Below are 22,903 nucleotides of genomic sequence, written 5' to 3' on the forward strand. Positions count from 1 at the left end.
GAAGAATGGAGGAGCCTGGAAGGAGGAGGAGAATGTAGGAGCCTGGAAATAGAAGAACGGAGAGCCTGGAATGAGGATGAGGAGAACGGAGGAGTCTAGAAGTAGGATTAGGAGTTTATAAGGAGGAGCCTGGAAGGAGGAGGAGAATGTAGGAGCCTGGAAGGAGGGTGAGGAGAATGGAGGAACCTGAAATGAGGATTATGAGAACGGAGGAACCTGGAAGGAGGAGAAGAACGAAGTAGCCTGGAAAGAGGAAGAGAATGGAGGAGCCTGGAAGGAGGAGGAGGAGAACGGAGTAGCCTGGAAGGAAGAGGAGAACAGAGGAACCTGGAAAGAGGAGGAGAAAGGAGGAGCCTGGAAGGAAGAGGAGAATGGAGGAGCGTGGAAGGAGGAAGAGAATGGAGGAGCGTGGAAGGAGGAAGAGAACGGAGGAGCCTGGAAGGAGGAAGAGAACGGAGGAGCCTGGAAGGAGGAAGAGAACGGAGGAGCCTGGAAGGAGGAAGAGAACGGAGGAGCCAGGAAGGAGGAAAAGAATGGAGGAGCCTGGAAGGAGAACGGAGGAGCCTGGAAGGAGGAGGAGAACGGAGGAGCCTGGAAGCAGGAGAAGGGAGGAGCCTAGAAGGAGGAGGAGAAGGGTGGAGCCTGGAAAGAGGGTGAGGAGAACGGAGGAACCTGGAATGAGGATTACGAGGACAGAGGAACCTGAAAAGGAGGAGAAGAATGAAGGAGTCTGGAAAGAGGAAGATAATGGAGGAGCCTGGAAGGAGGAGGAGAACGGAGGAGCCTGGAAGGAGGAGAAGAATGGAGGAGCCTGGAAGGAGGAGGAGAATGTAGGAGCCTGGAAATAGAAGAACGGAGAGCCTGGAATGAGGATGAGGAGAACGGAGGAGTCTAGAAGTAGGATTAGGAGTTTATAAGGAGGAGCCTGGAAGGAGGAGGAGAATGTAGGAGCCTGGAAGGAGGGTGAGGAGAATGGAGGAACCTGAAATGAGGATTATGAGAACGGAGGAACCTGGAAGGAGGAGAAGAACGAAGGAGCCTGGAAAGAGGAAGAGAAGGGGCAGGTGAGGACCCAGCGGTCATGGTGCACATTGGCACAAATGACAAAGTTAGAGGTAGGTGGAAGGTCCTTAAAGATGATTTCAGGGAATTAGGCTGCAAGCTGAAAGCAAGGACCTCCAACGTGGTATTTTCCGAAATACTGCCTGTACCACGCGCCACGCCAGAGAGGCAACGGGAGATTAGGAAGGTTAATAAGTGGCTCAAGAATTGGTGTAGGAAGGAGGGGTTTGGGTTCCTCCAGAACTGGGCCGACTTCTCAGTGGGCTACAGGCTCTACGCTAGGGACGGGCTGCACCTCAATGGGGAAGGTGCAGCTGTGCTGGGGGAGAGAATGGTTAGAAGGTTGGAGGAGTGTTTAAAGTAGGGATTGGGGGGGAGGGTATTCATTTTATAGGAGGGGAAGATAGTGCAGATAGAGACCTGGGCACAAATAAGGAAGTTGGGGGTGGCGGTGGCATGGGGGGTGGGGTTAGATCAATTAATAATTTAAGAAAGAATAGAGGTACAGAGAGTAACATCAAGTGCATGTATACTAATGCCAGAAGCCTCGCCAACAAAATGGACATATTAGAATTAATGTTGTTGGAGCATAATTATGACATGGTGGGGATATCTGAGACGTGGCTGGATGAGAGCCATGACTGGGCTGTTAACTTACAGGGCTATAGTCTGTTCAGAAATGACCGTACAGATAAGCGAGGGGGTGGGGGGTGTCTATATGTAAAATCGACCTTAAAACCCATCCTGCGTGATAATATAGGTGAATTTAATGAAAATGTAGAGTCCCTGTGGGTGGAGATAAGGGGAGGGGGAAAAATAATAAATTACTGATAGGGGTTTGTTATAAATCTCCAAAACTAATGGAAGCAATGAAGAATATCCTCGTAAAGCAAATAGATGAAGCTGCGACTCAAGGAGAAGTCATTATTATGGGGGACTTCAACTACCCTGAAATAGATTGGGGAACAGAAACCTGCAGTTCCAGCAAAGGTAATCGGTTTTTGACAACTATGAGAGACAATTACCTCTGACAACTGGTTCAGGACCCAACAAGGAGGGGGGCACTGCTAGACCTAATATTAACCAACAGGCCAGACCGCATATCAAATATAAGGGTTGGGGGTCACTTGGGGAATAGTGATCACAAAATAATAAGTTTTCATGTAACCTTTAATAAGATGTGTAGTAGGGGGGTGACAAGGACACTAAACTTCAGGAGGGCAAATTTCCAACGGATGAGAGAGGATCTAGGTGCAATTAACTGGGACGATATCCTGAGACATACAAGTACACAAAGAAAATGGGAGACGTTTATTAGCATCCTGGATAGGACCTGTGCACAGTATATACCGTATGGGAATAAACATACTAGAAATAGGAGGAAACCAATATGGCTAAATAGAGCTGTAAGGGGCGCAATAAGGGACAAAAAGAAAGAAGAGAGAATTAAAGGAAGTGGGTAGTGAGGAGGCATTAAATAAATACGGAAAATTACATAAATTCTGTAAAAAGCAAATCAAGGCAGCAAAGATTGAGACAGAGAGAATCATTGCCAGAGAGAGCAAAAATAATCCCAAAATATTCTTTAACTATATAAATAGTAAGAAACTAAAAAATGACAGTGTTGGCCCCCTTAAAAATAGTCTGGGTGAAATGGTGGAGGAGGATGAGGAAAAAGCCAATCTGCTAAATGACTTTTTTTCATCAGTATTTACAAAAGAAAATCCCATGGCAGACAATATGACTAGTGATAAAAATTCCCCATTAAGTGTCACCTGCTTAACCCAGCAGGAAGAACGGCGGCGTCTAAAAATCACTAAAATGGACAAATCTCCGGGCCCGGATGGGATACACCCCCGAGTACTGCAGGAACTAAGTACAGTCATTGATAGACCATTATTTTTAATCTTTAAAGACTCCATAATAACAGGGTCTGTACCACAGGACTGGCGTATAGCAAATGTGGTGCCAATATTCAAAAAAGGGGCAAAAACTGAACTCGGTAATTATAGGCCAGTAAGCTTACCCTCTACTGTGGGTAAAATCCTGGAGGGCATTCTAAGGGACGCTATACTGGAGTATCTGAAGAGGAATAACCTCATGACCCAGTATCAGCACGGGTTTACTAGGGACCGTTCATGTCAGACTAATCTGATCAGCTTCTATGAAGAGGTAAGTTCCGGACTGGACCAAGGGAACCCAGTAGATGTAGTGTATATGGACTTTTCAAAAGCTTTTGATACGGTGCCACACAAAAGGTTGTTACATAAAATGAGAGTAATGGGGATAGGGGAAAATATGTGTAAGTGGGTTGAGAGTTGGCTCAGGGATAGAAAACAAAGGGTGGTTATTAATGGAGCACACTCGGACTGGGTCGCGGTTAGTAGTGGGGTACCACAGGGGTCAGTATTGGGCCCTCTTCTTTTTAACATATTTATTAATGATCTTGAAGGGGGCATTCAGAGTAGAATTTCAATATTTGCAGATGACACTAAACTCTGCAGGGTAATCAATACACGGGAGGACAATTTTATATTACAGGATGATTTATGTAAACTAGAAGCTTGGGCTGATAAATGGCAAATGAGCTTTAATGGGGATAAATGTAAGGTCATGCACTTGGGTAGAAGTAATAAGATGTATAACTATGTGCTTAATTCTAAAACTCTGGGCAAAACCGTCAATGAAAAAGACCTGGGTGTATGGGTGGATGACAAACTCATATTCAGTGGCCAGTGTCAGGCAGCTGCTACAAAGGCAAATAAAATAATGGGATGCATTAAAAGAGGCATAGATGCTCATGAGGAGAACATAATTTTACCTCTATACAAGTCACTAGTGCGACCACACTTAGAATACTGTGCACAGTATTCTGTCTCCAGTGTATAAGAAAGACATAGCTGAACTGGAGCGGGTGCAGAGAAGAGCGACCAAGGTTATTAGAGGACTGGGGGGTCTGCAATACCAAGATAGGTTATTACACTTGGAAAAACGAAGGCTAAGGGGTGATCTTATGTTAATGTATAAATATATGAGGGGACAGTATAAAGACCTTTCTGATGATCTTTTTAATCATAGACCGGTGACAGGGACAAGGGGGCATCCTCTACGTCTGGAGGAAAGAAGGTTTAAGCATAATAACAGACGCGGATTCTTTACTGTAAGAGCAGTGAGACTATGGAACTCTCTGCCGTATGATGTAATGAGTGATTCATTAATTAAATTTAAGAGGGGACTGGATACCTTTCTGGAAAAGTATAATGTTACAGGGTATATACACTAGATTCCTTGATAGGGCGTTGATCCAGGGAACTAGTCTGATTGCTGTATGTGGGGTCGGGACGGAATTTTTTTCCCCAATGTGGAGCTTACTCTTTGCCACATGGTTTTTTTTTACCTTCCTCTGGATCAACATGTTAGGGCATGTTAGGTTAGGTTATGGGGTGAACTAGATGGACTTAAAGTCTTCCTTCAACCTTAATAACTATGTAACTATGTAATGGAGGAGCCTGGAAGGAGGAGAAGAGCGGAGGAGCCTGGAAGCAGGAGAAGAATGGAGGAGCCTGGAAGGAGGAGGAGAATGGAGGAGCCTTGAAATAGAAGAACGGAGGAGCCTGGAAGGAGGATGAGGAGAACGGACGAACCTGGAATGAGGATTACAAGAACGGAGGAACCTGGAAGGAGGAGACGAACGAAGGAGCCTGGAAACAGGAAGAGAATGGAGGAGCCTGGAAGGAGGAGAACGGAGGAGCCTGGAAGGAGGAGGAGAACGGAGGAGCATAGAAAGAAAAGAACGGAGGGCCCTGGAAGGAGAAGGAGAACGGAGGACCCTGGAAAGAGAAGGAGAACGGAGGAACCTGGAAGGAGGAGGACAACGGAGGAGCCTAGAAGGAGGAGGAGAACGGAGGACCCTGGAAGGAGAACGGAGGAGCCTGGAAGGAGGGTGAGGAGAACGGAGGAACCTGGAAGGAGGAGAACGTAGGAGCCTGGAAGGAGGAGGAGAACGGAGGAGCCTGGAAGGAGGAGAACGGAGGAACCTGGAAGGAGGAGGAGAACTGAGGAGCCTGGAAGGAGGAGGAGAACGAAGGAGCCTGGAAGGAGGAGGAGAACGGAGGCGTTTGGCAGGAGGAGAATGTAGGAGCTTGGAAGGAGGAGGATAACGGAAGAGCCTGGAAGGAGGAGGAGAACGGAGGAGCCTGGAAGGAGGAGGAGAACGGAGGAGCCTGGAAGGAGGAGGAGAACAGAGGAGCATCGAAGGAGTAGGAGAACAGAGGAGCATCGAAGGAGTAGGAGAACGGAGGAACCTGGAAGGAGAAGGAGAACGGAGGTGCCTGGAAGGAGAGTGAGGAGAACAGAGGAACCTGGAATGAGGATTACAAGAACGGAGGAACCTGGAAGGAGTAGAAGAACGAAGGAGCCTGGAAACAGGAAGAGAATGGAGGAGCCTGGAAGGAGGAGAACGGAGGAGCCTGGAAGGAGGAGAACGGAGGAGCATGGAAAGAGAAGAACAGAGGACCCTGGAAGGAGAAGGAGAACGGAGGAACCTGGAAGGAGGAGGACAATGGAAGAGCCTGGAAGGAGGAGGAGAACGGAAGAGCCTAGAAAGAGAAGAACGGAGGAGCCTGGAAGGAGTAGGAAAAAGGAGGACCCTGGAAGGAGAACGGAGGAGCCTGGAAGGATGGTGAGGAGAACGGAGGAACCTGAAAGGAGGAGGAGAACGTAGGAGCCTGGAAGGAGGAGGAGAACGGAGGAGCCTGGAAGAAGGAGAATGGAGGAACCTGGAAGGAGGAGGAGAACAGAGGAGCCTGGAAGGAGGAGGAGAACGAAGGAGCCTGCAAGGAGGAGGAGAACGGAGGCGTCTGGCAGGAGGAGAATGTAGGAGCCTGGAAGGAGGAGGATAACGGAAGAGCCTGGAAGGAGGAAAAGAACAGAGGAGCCTGGAAGGAGGAGGAGAACGGAGGAGCCTGGAAGGAGGAGGAGAACGGAGGAGCCTGGAAGGAGGAGGAGAACGGAGGAGCCTGGAAGGGGGAGGAGAACAGAGGAGCATCGAAGGAGTAGGAGAACGGAGGAACCTGGAAGGAGAAGGAGAACGGAGGTGCCTGGAAGGAGGGTGAGGAGAACAGAGGAACCTGGAATGAGGATTACAAGAACAGAGGAACCTGGAAGGAGTAGAAGAACGAAGGAGCCTGGAAACAGGAAGAGAATGGAGGAGCCTGGAAGGAGGAGAACGGAGGAGCCTGGAAGGAGGAGGAGAACGGAGGAGCATGGAAAGAGAAGAACAGAGGACCCTGGAAGGAGAACGAACGACCCTGGAAGGAGAAGGAGAACGGAGGAACCTGGAAGGAGGAGGACAACGGAGGAGCCTGGAAAGAGGAAGAGAAAGAGGAGCCTGGAAGTAGGAGGAGAACGGAGGAGCATGGAAGGAGGAGAATGGAGGAGCCTGGAAGGAGGAGGAGAACGGAGGAGCCTGGAAGGAGGAGTAGAACGTAGGAGCCTGGAAGGAGGAGGAGAACAGAGGAGCATCGAAGGAGTAGGAGAACGGAGGAACCTGGAAGGAGAAGGAGATCGGAGGTGCCTGGAAGGAGGGTGAGGAGAATGGAGGAGTCTGGAAGGAGGAGAACAGAGAATATGGGAGAAGGAGGATGAATTTAAGAAGAGAGGAGTCTGGAAGGAGGGGGAAAAAGAGAACACAGGAGTCTGGAAGAAGGAGATCAAAGGAGTCTGGAAGGAGGAGGAGAAGAGAGGAATGTGAAAGGAGGAGGAGTGTGGAAGGAGAAGAACAGAGGAGTCTGGAAGGTTTAAATATTATGCTGCCAACACCGTGTAGGATTCTGCCTGCAGGCGGAAAAGTCTAGAGGAAAAAAGAAAAATCAGAGGAGTCTGGAAAGGAAAAAAGGGTTCTGATAAAGCACAGTTGAGAGCAGGGGAACAATGCAGTCTTGTGAAGGAAAGGAAAATCTAGACTGGAAAAAAGAAACGGGGAAAGTAGATTCAGAAGAACACGAATTTGGAGCAGGACACAAAACGAGTCTGGAAGCGGACGAATGAGTCAGGGGAGGAAAAAGAATTCTGGAGTAGAAGAAAGGAGACTTGACGAAAACAGGGAAGTCTAAAAGGCAAAATAGGAGTTGGGAGGGGGAAAAATAATTCGGGAGAACAATGCAGTCTGGAGGAGAACAGAATATAAAACAGAAAAAAAGGGTCTGGAGGGGGACGGGCGAGTCCATAGGGGACACAGTGGAAGTCCAGAGGGGAGACAGTGGAAATCCAGAGGGGAGACAGTGGAAATCCAGAGGGGAGACAGTGGAAATCCAGAGGGGAGACAGTGGAAATCCAGAGGGGAGACAGTGGAAGTCCAGAGGGGAGACAGTGGAAGTCCAGAGGGGAGACAGTGGAGGTCCAGAGGGGAGACAGTGGAGGTCCAGAGGGGAGACAGTGGAGGTCCAGAGGGGAGACAGTGGAGGTCCAGAGGGGAGACAGTGGAGGTCCAGAGGGGAGACAGTGGAGGTCAAGAGGGGAGACAGTGGAGGTCAAGAGGGGAGACAGTGGAGGTCCAGAGGGGAGACAGTGGAAGTCCAGAGGGGAGACAGTGGAAGTCCAGAGGGGAGACAGTGGAGGTCCAGAGGGGAGACAGTGGAGGTCCAGAGGGGAGACAGTGGAAGTCCAGAGGGGAGACAGTGGAAGTCCAGAGGGGAGACAGTGGAAGTCCAGAGGGGAGACAGTGGAGGTCCAGAGGGGAAACAGTGGAGGTCCAGAGGGGAGACAGTGGAGGTCCAGAGGGGAGACAGTGGAGGTCCAGAGGGGAGACAGTGGAGGTCCAGAGGGGAGACAGTGGAAGTCCAGAGGGGAGACAGTGGAAGTCCAGAGGGGAGACAGTGGAAGTCCAGAGGGGAGACAGTGGAAGTCCAGAGGGGAGACAGTGGAAGTCCAGAGGGGAGACAGTGGAAGTCCAGAGGGGAGACAGTGGAAGTCCAGAGGGGAGACAGTGGAAGTCCAGAGGGGAGACAGTGGAAGTCCAGAGGGGAGACAGTGGAGGTCCAGAGGGGAGACAGTGGAGGTCCAGAGGGGAGACAGTGGAAGTCCAGAGGGGAGACAGTGGAAGTCCAGAGGGGAGACAGTGGAAGTCCAGAGGGGAGACAGTGGAGGTCCAGAGGGGAAACAGTGGAGGTCCAGAGGGGAGACAGTGGAGGTCCAGAGGGGAGACAGTGGAGGTCCAGAGGGGAGACAGTGGAGGTCCAGAGGGGAGACAGTGGAAGTCCAGAGGGGAGACAGTGGAAGTCCAGAGGGGAGACAGTGGAAGTCCAGAGGGGAGACAGTGGAAGTCCAGAGGGGAGACAGTGGAAGTCCAGAGGGGAGACAGTGGAAGTCCAGAGGGGAGACAGTGGAAGTCCAGAGGGGAGACAGTGGAAGTCCAGAGGGGAGACAGTGGAAGTCCAGAGGGGAGACAGTGGAAGTCCAGAGGGGAGACAGTGGAAGTCCAGAGGGGAGACAGTGGAAGTCCAGAGGGGAGACAGTGGAAGTCCAGAGGGGAGACAGTGGAAGTCCAGAGGGGAGACAGTGGAAGTCCAGAGGGGAGACAGTGGAAGTCCAGAGGGGAGACAGTGGAAGTCCAGAGGGGAGACAGTGGAAGTCCAGAGGGGAGACAGTGGAAGTCCAGAGGGGAGACAGTGGAAGTCCAGAGGGGAGACAGTGGAAGTCCAGAGGGGAGAAAGTGGAAATCCAGAGGGGAGACAGTGGAAGTCCAGAAGGGAGACAGTGGAAGTCCAGAGGGGAGACAGTGGAAGTCCAGAGGGGAGACAGTGGAGGTCCAGAGGGGAGACAGTGGATGTCCAGAGGGGAGACAGTGGAAGTCCAGAGGGGAGACAGTGGAAGTCCAGAGGGGAGACAGTGGAAGTCCAGAGGGGAGACAGTGGAAGTCCAGAGGGGAGACAATAGGAGTCCAGAGGGGACAGGGGGAGTCCATAGGGAGATGGGCGAGTCCAGAGGGGAGACAGTGGAAGTCCAGAGGGAGACAGTGGAGGTCCAGAGGGGAGACAGTGGAAGTCCAGAGGGGAGACAGTGGAAGTCCAGAGGGGAGACAGTGGAGGTCCAGAAGGGAGAAAGTGGAGGTCCAGAGGGGAGACAGTGGAAGTCCAGAGGGGAGACAGTGGAAGTCCAGAGGGGAGACAGTGGAAGTCCAGAGGGGAGACAGTGGAAGTCCAGAGGGGAGACAGTGGAAGTCCAGAGGGGAGACAGTGGAAGTCCAGAGGGGAGACAGTGGAAGTCCAGAGGGGAGACAGTGGAAGTCCAGAGGGGAGACAGTGGAAGTCCAGAGGGGAGACAGTGGAGGTCCAGAAGGGAGAAAGTGGAGGTCCAGAGGGGAGACAGTGGAAGTCCAGAGGGGAGACAGTGGAAGTCCAGAGGGGAGACAGTGGAAGTCCAGAAGGGAGACAGTGGAAGTCCAGAGGGGAGACAGTGGAGGTCCAGAAGGGAGAAAGTGGAAGTCCAGAGGGGAGACAGTGGAGGTCCAGAGGGGAGACAGTAGAAGTCCAGAGGGGAGACAGTGGAGGTCCAGAGGGGAGACAGTGGAGGTCCAGAGGGGAGACAGTGGAGGTCCAGAGGGGAGACAGTGGAGGTCCAGAGGGGAGACAGTGGAGGTCCAGAGGGGAGACAGTGGAGGTCCAGAGGAGAGAAAGTGGAGGTCCAGAAGGGAGAAAGTGGAAGTCCAGAGGGGAGACAGTGGAAGTACAGAGGGGAGACAGTGGAAGTCCAGAGGGAAGACAGTGGAAGTCCAGAGGGGAGACAGTGGAAGTCCAGAGGGGAGACAGTGGAAGTTCAGAGGGGAGACAGTGGAGGTCCAGAGGGGAGACAGTGGAGGTCCAGAGGGGAGACAGTGGAGGTCCAGAGGGGAGACAGTGGAGGTCCAGAGGGGAGACAGTGGAGGTCCAGAGGGGAGACAGTGGAGGTCCAGAGGGGAGACAGTGGAGGTCCAGAGGGGAGACAGTGGAGGTCCAGAGGGGAGACAGTGGAGGTCCAGAGGGGAGACAGTGGAGGTCCAGAGGGGAGACAGTGGAGGTCCAGAGGGGAGACAGTGGAGGTCCAGAGGGGAGACAGTGGAGGTCCAGAGGGGAGACAGTGGAGGTCCAGAGGGGAGACAGTGGAGGTCCAGAGGGGAGACAGTGGAGGTCCAGAGGGGAGACAGTGGAGGTCCAGAGGGGAGACAGTGGAGGTCCAGAGGGGAGACAGTGGAGGTCCAGAGGGGAGACAGTGGAGGTCCAGAGGGGAGACAGTGGAGGTCCAGAGGGGAGACAGTGGAGGTCCAGAGGGGAGACAGTGGAGGTCCAGAGGGGAGACAGTGGAGGTCCAGAGGGGAGACAGTGGAGGTCCAGAGGGGAGACAGTGGAGGTCCAGAGGGGAGACAGTGGAGGTCCAGAGGGGAGACAGTGGAGGTCCAGAGGGGAGACAGTGGAGGTCCAGAGGGGAAACAGTGGAGGTCCAGAGGGGAGACAGTGGAGGTCCAGAGGGGAGACAGTTGAGGTCCAGAGGGGAGACAGTGGAGGTCCAGAGGGGAGACAGTGGAGGTCCAGAGGGGAGACAGTGGAGGTCCAGAGGGGAGACAGTGGAGGTCCAGAGGAGAGAAAGTGGAAGTCCAGAGGCGAGACAGTAGAAGTCCAGAGGGGAGACAGTAGAAGTCCAGAGATGAGACAGTGGAGGTCCAGAGGGGAGACAGTAAAAGTCCAGAGGGGAGACAGTGGAGGTCCAGAGGGGAGACAGTGGAAGTCCAGAGGCGAGACAGTAGAAGTCCAGAAGGGAGAAAGTGGAAGTCCAGAGGGGAGACAGTGGAGGTCCAGAGGGGAGACAGTAAAAGTCCAGAGGGGAGACAGTGGAGGTCCAGAGGGGAGACAGTGGAGGTCCAGAGGGGAGACAGTGGAGGTCCAGGGGGGGAGACAGTGGAAATCCAGAGGGGAGACAGTGGAGGTCCAGAGGGGAGACAGTGGAGGTCCAGAGGGGAGACAGTGGAGGTCCAGAGGGGAGACAGTGGAGGTCCAGAGGGGAGACAGTGGAGGTCCAGAGGGGAGACAGTGGAGGTCCAGAGGGGAGACTGGAGGTCCAGAGGGGAGACAGTGGAGGTCCAGAGGGGAGAAAGTGGAAGTCCAGAGGCGAGACAGTAGAAGTCCAGAGGGGAGACAGTGGAGGTCCAGAGGGGAGACAGTGGAGGTCCAGAGGGGAGACAGTGGAAGTCCAGAGGGGAGACAGTAGAAGTCCAGAGGGGAGACAGTGGAGGTCCAGAGGGGAGACAGTGGAGGTCAAGAGGGGAGACAGTGGAGGTCAAGAGGGGAGTCAGTGGAAGTCCAGAGGGGAGACAGTGGAAGTCCAGAGGGGAGACAGTGGAAGTCCAGAGGGGAGACAGTAGAAGTCCAGAGGAGAGACAGTGGAGGTCCAGAGGGGAGAAAGTGGAGGTCCAGAGGGGAGACAGTGGAAGTCCAGAGGGGAGACAGTGGAAGTCCAGAGGGGAGACAGTGGAAGTCCAGAGGGGAGACAGTGGAGGTCCAGAAGGGAGACAGTGGAAGTCCAGAGGGGAGACAGTGGAAGTCCAGAGGGGAGACAGTGGAAGTCCAGAGGGGAGACAGTGGAAGTCCAGAGGGGAGACAGTGGAGGTCCAGAGGGGAGACAGTGGAAGTTCAGAGGGGAGACAGTGGAGGTCCAGAGGGGAGACAGTGGAGGTCCAGAGGGGAGACAGTGGAGGTCCAGAGGGGAGACAGTGGAGGTCCAGAGGGGAGACAGTGGAGGTCCAGAGGGGAGACAGTGGAGGTCCAGAGGGGAGACAGTGGAGGTCCAGAGGGGAGACAGTGGAGGTCCAGAGGGGAGACAGTGGAGGTCCAGAGGGGAGACAGTGGAGGTCCAGAGGGGAGACAGTGGAGGTCCAGAGGGGAGACAGTGGAGGTCCAGAGGGGAGACAGTGGAGGTCCAGAGGGGAGACAGTGGAGGTCCAGAGGGGAGACAGTGGAGGTCCAGAGGGGAGACAGTGGAGGTCCAGAGGGGAGACAGTGGAGGTCCAGAGGGGAGACAGTGGAGGTCCAGAGGGGAGACAGTGGAGGTCCAGAGGGGAGACAGTGGAGGTCCAGAGGGGAGACAGTGGAGGTCCAGAGGGGAGACAGTGGAGGTCCAGAGGGGAGACAGTGGAGGTCCAGAGGAGAGAAAGTGGAGGTCCAGAAGGGAGAAAGTGGAAGTCCAGAGGGGAGACAGTGGAAGTCCAGAGGGGAGACAGTGGAAGTCCAGAGGGAAGACAGTGGAAGTCCAGAGGGGAGACAGTGGAAGTCCAGAGGGGAGACAGTGGAAGTCCAGAGGGGAGACAGTGGAAGTCCAGAGGGGAGACAGTGGAGGTCCAGAGGGGAGACAGTGGAGGTCCAGAGGGGAGACAGTGGAGGTCCAGAGGGGAGACAGTGGAGGTCCAGAGGGGAGACAGTGGAGGTCCAGAGGGGAGACAGTGGAGGTCCAGAGGGGAGACAGTGGAGGTCCAGAGGGGAGACAGTGGAGGTCCAGAGGGGAGACAGTGGAGGTCCAGAGGGGAGACAGTGGAGGTCCAGAGGGGAGACAGTGGAGGTCCAGAGGGGAGACAGTGGAGGTCCAGAGGGGAGACAGTGGAGGTCCAGAGGGGAGACAGTGGAGGTCCAGAGGGGAGACAGTGGAAGTCCAGAGGGGAGACAGTGGAGGTCCAGAGGGGAGTCAGTGGAAGTCCAGAGGGGAGACAGTGGAAGTCCAGAGGGGAGACAGTGGAAGTCCAGAGGGGAGACAGTAGAAGTCCAGAGGAGAGACAGTGGAGGTCCAGAGGGGAGAAAGTGGAGGTCCAGAGGGGAGACAGTGGAAATCCAGAGGGGAGACAGTGGAGGTCCAGAGGGGAGACAGTGGAAGTCCAGAGGGGAGACAGTGGAAGTCCAGAGGGGAGACAGTGGAGGTCCAGAAGGGAGAAAGTGGAAGTCCAGAGGGGAGACAGTGGAAGTCCAGAGGGGAGACAGTGGAAGTCCATAGGGGAGACAGTGGAAGTCCAGAGGGGAGACAGTGGAAGTCCAGAGGGGAGACAGTGGAAGTCCAGAGGGGAGACAGTAGAAGTCCAGAGGGGAGACAGTAGAAGTCCAGAGGGGAGACAGTAGAAGTCCAGAGGGGAGACAGTAGAAGTCCAGAGGGGAGACAGTAGAAGTCCAGAGGGGAGACCGTGGAAGTCCAGAAGGGAGACAGTGGAAGTTCAGAGGGGAGACAGTGGAGGTCCAGAAGGGAGAAAGTGGAAGTCCAGAGGGGAGACAGTGGAGGTCCAGAGGGGAGACAGTGGAAGTCCAGAGGGGAGACAGTGGAGGTCCAGAGGGGAGACAGTGGAGGTCCAGAGGGGAGACAGTGGAGGTCCAGAGGGGAGACAGTGGAGGTCCAGAGGGGAGACAGTGGAGGTCCAGAGGGGAGACAGTGGAGGTCCAGAGGGGAGACAGTGAAGGTCCAGAGGGGAGACAGTGGAGGTCCAGAGGGGAGACAGTGGAGGTCCAGAGGGGAGACAGTGGAGGTCCAGAGGGGAGACAGTGGAGGTCCAGAGGGGAGACAGTGGAGGTCCAGAGGGGAGACAGTGGAGGTCCAGAGGGGAGACAGTGGAGGTCCAGAGGGGAGACAGTGGAGGTCCAGAGGGGAGACAGTGGAGGTCCAGAGGGGAGACAGTGGAGGTCCAGAGGGGAGACAGTGGAGGTCCAGAGGTGAGACAGTGGAGGTCCAGAGGGGAGACAGTGGAGGTCCAGAGGTGAGACAGTGGAGGTCCAGAGGGGAGACAGTGGAGGTCCAGAGGGGAGAAAGTGGAAGCCCAGAGGCGAGACAGTAGAAGTCCAGAGGGGAGACAGTAGAAGTCCAGAGGGGAGACAGTGGAGGTCCAGAGGGGAGACAGTGGAAGTCCAGAGGGGAGACAGTAGAAGTCCAGAGGGGAGACAGTGGAGGTCAAGAGGAGAGACAGTGGAAGTCCAGAGGGGAGACAGTGGAAGTCCAGAGGGGAGACAGTGGAAGTCCAGAGGGGAGACAGTGGAAGTCCAGAGGGGAGACAGTGGAAGTCCAGAGAGGAGACAGTGGAAGTCCAGAGGGGAGACAGTGGAAGTCCAGAGGGGAGACAGTGGAAGTCCAGAGAGGAGACAGTGGAAGTCCAGAGGGGAGACAGTGGAAGTCCAGAGAGGAGACAGTGGAAGTCCAGAGGGGAGACAGTGGAAGTCCAGATGGGAGACAGTGGAAGTCCAGAGGGGAGACAGTAGAAGTCCAGAGGAGAGACAGTGGAGGTCCAGAGGGGAGAAAGTGGAAGTCCAGAGGCGAGACAGTAGAAGTCCAGAGGGGAGACAGTGGAGGTCCAGAGGGGAGACAGTGGAGGTCCAGAGGGGAGACAGTGGAAGTCCAGAGGGGAGACAGTGGAAGTCCAGAAGGGAGACAGTGGAAGTCCAGAAGGGAGACAGTGGAAGTCCAGAGGGGAGACAGTGGAGGTCCAGAAGGGAGAAAGTGGAAGTCCAGAGGGGAGACAGTGGAGGTCCAGAAGGGAGAAAGTGGAAGTCCAGAGGGGAGACAGTGGAGGTCCAGAGGGGAGACAGTGGAGGTCCAGAGGGGAGACAGTGGAGGTCCAGGGGGGGAGACAGTGGAAATCCAGAGGGGAGACAGTGGAGGTCCAGAGGGGAGACAGTGGAGGTCCAGAGGGGAGACAGTGGAGGTCCAGAGGGGAGACAGTGGAGGTCCAGAGGGGAGACAGTGGAGGTCCAGAGGGGAGACTGGAGGTCCAGAGGGGAGACAGTGGAGGTCCAGAGGGGAGAAAGTGGAAGTCCAGAGGCGAGACAGTAGAAGTCCAGAGGGGAGACAGTGGAGGTCCAGAGGGGAGACAGTGGAGGTCAAGAGGGGAGACAGTGGAGGTCAAGAGGGGAGTCAGTGGAAGTCCAGAGGGGAGACAGTGGAAGTCCAGAGGGGAGACAGTGGAAGTCCAGAGGGGAGACAGTAGAAGTCCAGAGGAGAGACAGTGGAGGTCCAGAGGGGAGAAAGTGGAGGTCCAGAGGGGAGACAGTGGAAGTCCAGAGGGGAGACAGTGGAAGTCCAGAGGGGAGACAGTGGAAGTCCAGAGGGGAGACAGTGGAGGTCCAGAAGGGAGACAGTGGAAGTCCAGAGGGGAGACAGTGGAAGTCCAGAGGGGAGACAGTGGAAGTCCAGAGGGAAGACAGTGGAAGTCCAGAGGGGAGACAGTGGAAGTCCAGAGGGGAGACAGTGGAAGTCCAGAGGGGAGACAGTGGAAGTTCAGAGGGGAGACAGTGGAGGTCCAGAGGGGAGACAGTGGAGGTCCAGAGGGGAGACAGTGGAGGTCCAGAGGGGAGACAGTGGAGGTCCAGAGGGGAGACAGTGGAGGTCCAGAGGGGAGACAGTGGAGGTCCAGAGGGGAGACAGTGGAGGTCCAGAGGGGAGACAGTGGAGGTCCAGAGGGGAGACAGTGGAGGTCCAGAGGGGAGACAGTGGAGGTCCAGAGGGGAGACAGTGGAGGTCCAGAGGGGAGACAGTGGAGGTCCAGAGGGGAGACAGTGGAGGTCCAGAGGGGAGACAGTGGAGGTCCAGAGGGGAGACAGTGGACGTCCAGAGGGGAGACAGTGGAGGTCCAGAGGGGAGACAGTGGAGGTCCAGAGGGGAGACAGTGGAGGTCCAGAGGGGAGACAGTGGAGGTCCAGAGGGGAGACAGTGGAGGTCCAGAGGGGAGACAGTGGAGGTCCAGAGGGGAGACAGTGGAGGTCCAGAGGGGAGACAGTGGAGGTCCAGAGGGGAGACAGTGGAGGTCCAGAGGGGAGACAGTGGAGGTCCAGAGGGGAGACAGTGGAGGTCCAGAGGGGAGACAGTGGAGGTCCAGAGGGGAGACAGTGGAGGTCCAGAGGGGAGACAGTGGAGGTCCAGAGGGGAGACAGTGGAGGTCCAGAGGGGAGACAGTGGAGGTCCAGAGGGGAGACAGTGGAGGTCCAGAGGGGAGACAGTGGAGGTCCAGAGGGGAGACAGTGGAGGTCCAGAGTGGAGACAGTGGAGGTCCAGAGGGGAGACAGTGGAGGTCCAGAGGGGAGACAGTGGAGGTCCAGAGGGGAGACAGTGGAGGTCCAGAGGGGAGACAGTGGAGGTCCAGAGGGGAGACAGTGGAGGTCCAGAGGGGAGACAGTGGAGGTCCAGAGGGGAGACAGTGGAGGTCCAGAGGGGAGACAGTGGAGGTCCAGAGGGGAGACAGTGGAGGTCCAGAGGGGAGACAGTGGAGGTCCAGAGGGGAGACAGTGGAGGTCCAGAGGAGAGAAAGTGGAAGTCCAGAGGCGAGACAGTAGAAGTCCAGAGGGGAGACAGTAGAAGTCCAGAGATGAGACAGTGGAGGTCCAGAGGGGAGACAGTAAAAGTCCAGAGGGGAGACAGTGGAGGTCCAGAGGGGAGACAGTGGAAGTCCAGAGGCGAGACAGTAGAAGTCCAGAAGGGAGAAAGTGGAAGTCCAGAGGGGAGACAGTGGAGGTCCAGAGGGGAGACAGTGGAGGTCCAGAGGGGAGACAGTGGAGGTCCAGGGGGGGAGACAGTGGAAATCCAGAGGGGAGACAGTGGAGGTCCAGAGGGGAGACAGTGGAGGTCCAGAGGGGAGACAGTGGAGGTCCAGAGGGGAGACAGTGGAGGTCCAGAGGGGAGACAGTGGAGGTCCAGAGGGGAGACAGTGGAGGTCCAGAGGGGAGACAGTGGAGGTCCAGAGGGGAGACAGTGGAGGTCCAGAGGGGAGACAGTGGAGGTCCAGAGGGGAGACAGTGGAGGTCCAGAGGGGAGACAGTGGAGGTCCAGAGGGGAGACAGTGGAGGTCCAGAGGGGAGACAGTGGAGGTCCAGAGGGGAGACAGTGGAGGTCCAGAGGAGAGAAAGTGGAGGTCCAGAAGGGAGAAAGTGGAAGTCCAGAGGGGAGACAGTGGAAGTCCAGAGGGGAGACAGTGGAAGTCCAGAGGGAAGACAGTGGAAGTCCAGAGGGGAGACAGTGGAAGTCCAGAGGGGAGACAGTGGAAGTTCAGAGGGGAGACAGTGGAAGTCCAGAGGGGAGACAGTGGAGGTCCAGAGGGGAGACAGTGGAGGTCCAGAGGGGAGACAGTGGAGGTCCAGAGGGGAGACAGTGGAGGTCCAGAGGGGAGACAGTGGAGGTCCAGAGGGGAGACAGTGGAGGTCCAGAGGGGAGACAGTGGAGGTCCAGAGGGGAGACAGTGGAGGTCCAGAGGGGAGACAGTGGAGGTCCAGAGGGGAGACAGTGGAGGTCCAGAGGGGAGACAGTGGAGGTCCAGAGGGGAGACAGTGGAGGTCCAGAGGGGAGACAGTGGAGGTCCAGAGGGGAGACAGTGGAGGTCCAGAGGGGAGACAGTGGAGGTCCAGAGGGGAGACAGTGGAGGTCCAGAGGGGAGACAGTGGAGGTCCAGAGGGGAGACAGTGGAGGTCCAGAGGGGAGACAGTGGAGGTCCAGAGGGGAGACAGTGGAGGTCCAGAGGGGAGACAGTGGAGGTCCAGAGGGGAGACAGTGGAGGTCCAGAGGGGAGACAATGGAGGTCCAGAGGGGAGACAGTGGAGGTCCAGAGGGGAGACAGTGGAGGTCCAGAGGCGAGAAAGTGGAAGTCCAGAGGCGAGACAGTAGAAGTCCAGAGGGGAGACAGTAGAAGTCCAGAGATGAGACAGTGGAGGTCCAGAGGGGAGACAGTGGAAGTCCAGAGGGGAGACAGTGGAAGTCCAGAGGGGAGACAGTGGAAGTCCAGAGGGGAGACAGTGGAAGTCCAGAGGGGAGACAGTGGAAGTCCAGAGGGGAGACAGTAGAAGTCCAGAGGGGAGACAGTAGAAGTCCAGAGGGGAGACAGTAGAAGTCCAGAGGGGAGACAGTGGAAGTCCAGAGGGGAGACAGTGGAAGTCCAGAGGGGAGACAGTGGAAGTCCAGAGGGGAGACAGTGGAAGTCCAGAGGGGAGACAGTGGAAGTCCAGAGGGGAGACAGTGGAAGTCCAGAGGGGAGACAGTGGAAGTCCAGAGGGGAGACAGTGGAAGTCCAGAGGGGAGACAGTGGAAGTCCAGAGGGGAGACCGTAGAAGTCCAGAGGAGAGACAGTGGAGGTCCAGAGGGGAGAAAGTGGAGGTCCAGAGGGGAGACAGTGGAGGTCCAGAGGGGAGACAGTGGAGGTCCAGAGGGGAGACAGTGGAGGTCCAGAGGGGAGACAGTGGAGGTCCAGAGGGGAGACAGTGGAAGTCCAGAGGGGAGAAAGTGGAAGTCCAGAGGGGAGAAAGTGGAAGTCCAGAGGGGAGAAAGTGGAAGTCCAGAGGGGAGACAGTGGAAGTCCAGAGGGGAGACAGTGGAAGTCCAGAGGGGAGACAGTGGAAGTCCAGAGGGGAGACAATAGGAGTCCAGAGGGGACAGGGGGAGTCCATAGGGAGATGGGCGAGTCCAGAGGGGAGACAGTGGAAGTCCAGAGGGGAGACAGTGGAGGTCCAGAGGGAAGAAAGTGGAAGTCCAGAGGGGAGAAAGTGGAAGTCCAGAGGGGAGACAATAGGAGTCCAGAGGGGACAGGGGGAGTCCATAGGGAGATGGGCGAGTCCAGAGGGGAGACAGTGGAAGTCCAGAATATGAATCTAGAGATTACAATAAATATACTGCTATGAGGAGTTTGATGGCACAAAGGTGTCTGCAGAGGACAGAATAGAGAATATCGTGGCCGGACATTACATAGTATGAACATGTTATGCCTATTGATAGTGAGTAGATAGGACTCTACAGAAGTCCTTATACGAGTTGCCGCTCTCTCACCTGCTGTGCGGAGCGGATCATCCTCCGCACCTCCTCCTTAATACTGGGACTATCAGATGGGGGTGGATGAATCAGAGTTGTCACCTCCGTCCCCTGAAAGCCAAATATAGTGGGCCACCCGAGGTCCAGCTCTGGGGCGGCTGTGTCTGAGTGCATGGGCCAGTAGGTCCCTGACGAGCCATCGTCCTCCTCTTGTCCAGTGTAACTATGGTCAGGGTAAAAGCTTTCCTGCGTGGCCTCTGGGGGTCTTTGCAGGTGTTTTGAGATATGGTCAACTTCAGATTGACACAAGAAGTCTGGAGCCCCCTCCTCGGACAGGAATCGATCATACGCTTCTGCCCCATCCTCCGCTAGGACATCAATTGCAATGCGGTAATACTCCTTGTAGTGTGGGGGCAGGTAATTGGGGTCCAGAGGATTATCCCCCTGTGAAGAACTCTGGGACCGACGTGCCATGGGTCTACACCAGAGAGAGGGGAGGGAAGAGACCTAGAAAGAAGCAAAAACATATTACAACATGGCCCCATTACTGGGAGAGACCCCCAGCCCACCCTCTATACTGGGATTGGCCTCCATCATTCGGCTTCACACCATATTCTGGATTTCTACTATGTTGAAGAAACTTTTTCAAACCTAGGATCTCCCACTATGGAGACCCATGCTACTACTCTCTGTTTTCTGCTAAGGCTATAGGATACTACTGCACACGGACACATATTTGGCAAAAAAGTACAAAGGCAAGGCATGCTGGGTAATGCTCATCGTCATTTAATGCATTCTGGGTACGAGCCCAACTGCGGGCAGATAGGAGAGGGTCATGCAGAGAGGCGAGTGGGCCGGTATGACAGGGTGTTGGAGAGGAAAGAGCAGTGAGAGACAACAGGGTGCTGGATATGGACAAGTTGGGCGAGATGGCAGGGTTATGGAGTGGGGCGAGACAGCAGGGTACCAAAGAGGGATGACTGGGGCGAGACGGCAGGGTACTGGAGTGGGGCGAGAAGACAGGGTACTGGAGTGGGGCGAGACGGCAGGGTACTGGAGTGGGGCGAGATGGCAGGGTACCAAAGAGGGACGAGTGGGGCGAGATGACAGGGTACTAGAGTGGGGCGAGATGGCAGGGTACTGGAATGGGGTGAGACGGCAGGGTACCAAAGAGGGACGAGTGGGGCGAGACGGCAGGGTACTGGAGTGGGGAGAAACGGCAGGGTACTAGAGAGGGACGAGTGGGGCGAGACAACAAAGTATCGGAAAGGGACGAGCGGGGCAAGACAAGATGGTGCTGGAGTCAGGGACGCCGAGCGATACGGCAGGGTGCTGGAGTCAGGGACGCCGAGCGATACGACTGGGTGCTGGAGTCAGGGACGCCGAGCGATACAGTAGGGTGCTGGAGTCAGGGACGCCGAGCGATACGGCAGGGTGCTGGAGTCAAGGACGCCGAGCGATACAGCAGGGTGCTGGGGTGCTGGAGTCAGGGACGCCGAGCGATACGACTGGGTGCTGGAGTCAGGGACGCCGAGCGATACAGCAGGCTGCTGGAGTCAGGGACGCTGACCGATACGACTGGGTGCTGGAGTCAGGGACGGCGAGCGATACGGCAGGGTGCTGGAGTCAGGGATGCCGAGCGATACGGTAGGGTGCTGGAGTCAGAGATGCCGAGCGATACGGCAGGGTGCTGGAGTCAGGGACGGCGAGCGATACGGCAGGGTGCTGGAGTCAGGGAGGGCGAGCGATACGGCAGGGTGCTGGAGTCAGGGACGGCGAGCGATACGGCAGGGTGCTGGAGTCAGGGACGGCGAGCGATACAGCAGGGTGCTGGAGTGACGCCCGCTGGGTGCTGAGGCCTCGTTGAGCAGCTCTGGGTGTGACCAGGATTTACAAGAAGAACATTTATGAATGGAATTTAAGAGGATTTGCAGACTGTCGGTTCCACTCCTGACACATAAGTTGTATAAATATATATACAGCCGCAGCGACTCCACCCAAAACACACAGCCCCCAACCAATAACCTTCCTACTATGGACGCTGACCAGAAGGCCCAGGCGTCCTGCAGGGGCCGAGCGTCGGGAGCCAGCATCCCCCTGATGTGGAATATTGCAGCACATACAGGGAGGCCTCTGCTGGCGGCAGCTCAGGACGCCCCGGGGTGTCTCATACAACCAGGTGTATCACCTTCAGAGATTGACCGCCGGCGGAGCCCACCCTGCACCACCGCTATGTCAGGAATGATAGGCAGCCTTCACAACCAGGCGACTACAGCGGAAAACCCAGAAGAGGCAACGGCTGATGGGAGGAAAGAAGACGATCTCAGAGCGAAGGTTCCACCGTCTCGGACACCGCGTGTGAGGAGACACCCTGGTCCTACGTCACTTCCTCACTGCTCGGAACAGCCTGATGACTCTCCAGCAGGTGTGGTACTACAACGCTCAGCAATCCTTGAGCAGACTACAGGGGACGGCATAGATTAGTCATTGTGCACTCCGAGCACCAAACTCCTAATCACTGAGGTGCGTCTATGGGAATCGGTTCATTCTGGAGGACCAAGATCCACCACTAGGTCACACGGTCCACAATTCTTGGTTCTGGAAGTCATTTGGCTTCTTCCAATGATAATCAGGGCCCCCGCGGCTATCACCAGCTCCACATACGGCGACTGCGGGGACTTCAGGCCATTGCATTAACCAGGAGTTTTCATCTTCATGAAGTCATTGACGCATTTGAGGAGCGGAAACCTGGGGAACATCCGCGCACCAAACATGCAGGACTATGATGGTCGGTGAACACCTTTGGACATCTGGGACCTCTCGATAGATCTCTTTAAGGTCAATGACTTTACAGACTTTGTTTCAAGACACAACTGCAAATATGGTGGAGCTCAATGACCCCGAGAAGAGGAAAATCTGAAAACACAAGGACAACACTGAATGCAAACACGAAGATCTGGGACCAGATCATAAACCTCTACATGCCCAGCAAGCTTTATTCTAGGAAACACAACTATCAGCAAGACGAACACAACCACAAGAGAAATGGTAGATCCCGAGAAGACAGAAGGCGACATCCTGGCAGCGCAGGAGCAGCGGCATGTTGTGTACTCTGTGCGGCACATGTCCTCACTATCTGACGTCCGTAGGCCCGGGCCTCCTCACTCATGTGCTTGGATGAGGAATGATGGCTGATTGACAGCTCAGTCCCCTCCCCGCTGTCACCCACCGATCCGGATCTGGCCTCATAATCGAGGCACTCACCACAGAATGCCAGGAATGAGCCAGAGAATTTGGAAATTGTAAAACCACATTTTTGGTCTAAATCACAAAACAGGTACAAGTGCAGCAAAAATAGATTCGTGAATGAAGTGCCCATCCCCCAGCACGCGACTGCACCCCAAGACATGACTCCCCCTCAACGCACAAATCTCAGCCCAGCACCCCAAGACATGACTCCCCCCAATACACGAATCCCTCCCCAGCACCCCAAGACATGACTCCCCCAATGCACGAATCCCTCCCCAGCACCCCAAGACATGACTCCCCCCAATGCAAGAATCCCTCGCCAGCACCCCAAGGCATGACCCCCCCTCAATGCACAAATCCCAGCCCAGCACCCCAAGGCATGACCCCCCCTAAACACACAAATCCCAGCCCAGCACTCCAAGACATGACTCCCCCCAATGCACAAATCCCTCCCCAGCACCCCAAGACATGACTCCCCCCAATGCACGTATCCCTCCCCAGCACCCCAAGACATGACTCCCCCCAATGCACAAATCCCTCCCCAGCACCCCAAGACATGACTCCCCCAATGCACAAATCCCTCCCCAGCACCCCAAGACATGACTCCCCCAATGCACAAATCCCTCCCCAGCACCCCAAGACATGACTCCCCCCAATGCACGAATCCCTCCCCAGCACCCCAAGACATGACTCCCCCCAATGCACGAATCCCTCCCCAGCACCCCAAGACATGACTCCCCCAATGCACAAATCCCTCCCCAGCACCCCAAGACATGACTCCCCCCAATGCACGAATCCTTCCCCAGCACCCCAAGAC

General features: G+C 55.7%; 1 protein-coding gene across 1 annotated transcript in view; it reads right to left on the minus strand.

The window, feature by feature from the left end:
* Positions 1-22,903, minus strand: part of FAM83H (family with sequence similarity 83 member H) — an 82,259-nt gene that overhangs the window by 19,590 nt on the left and 39,766 nt on the right. The window contains exon 2 of the mRNA XM_077271483.1: positions 18,856-19,344. Within this exon, the coding sequence (XP_077127598.1) occupies positions 18,856-19,311 (456 nt within the window). The 5' untranslated portion in view covers positions 19,312-19,344. The remainder of the gene's footprint in view (positions 1-18,855; positions 19,345-22,903) is intronic.

This window comes from Ranitomeya variabilis, chromosome 6 (genome assembly GCF_051348905.1).
Source record: "Ranitomeya variabilis isolate aRanVar5 chromosome 6, aRanVar5.hap1, whole genome shotgun sequence".
NCBI classification, from domain to species: domain Eukaryota; kingdom Metazoa; phylum Chordata; class Amphibia; order Anura; family Dendrobatidae; genus Ranitomeya; species Ranitomeya variabilis.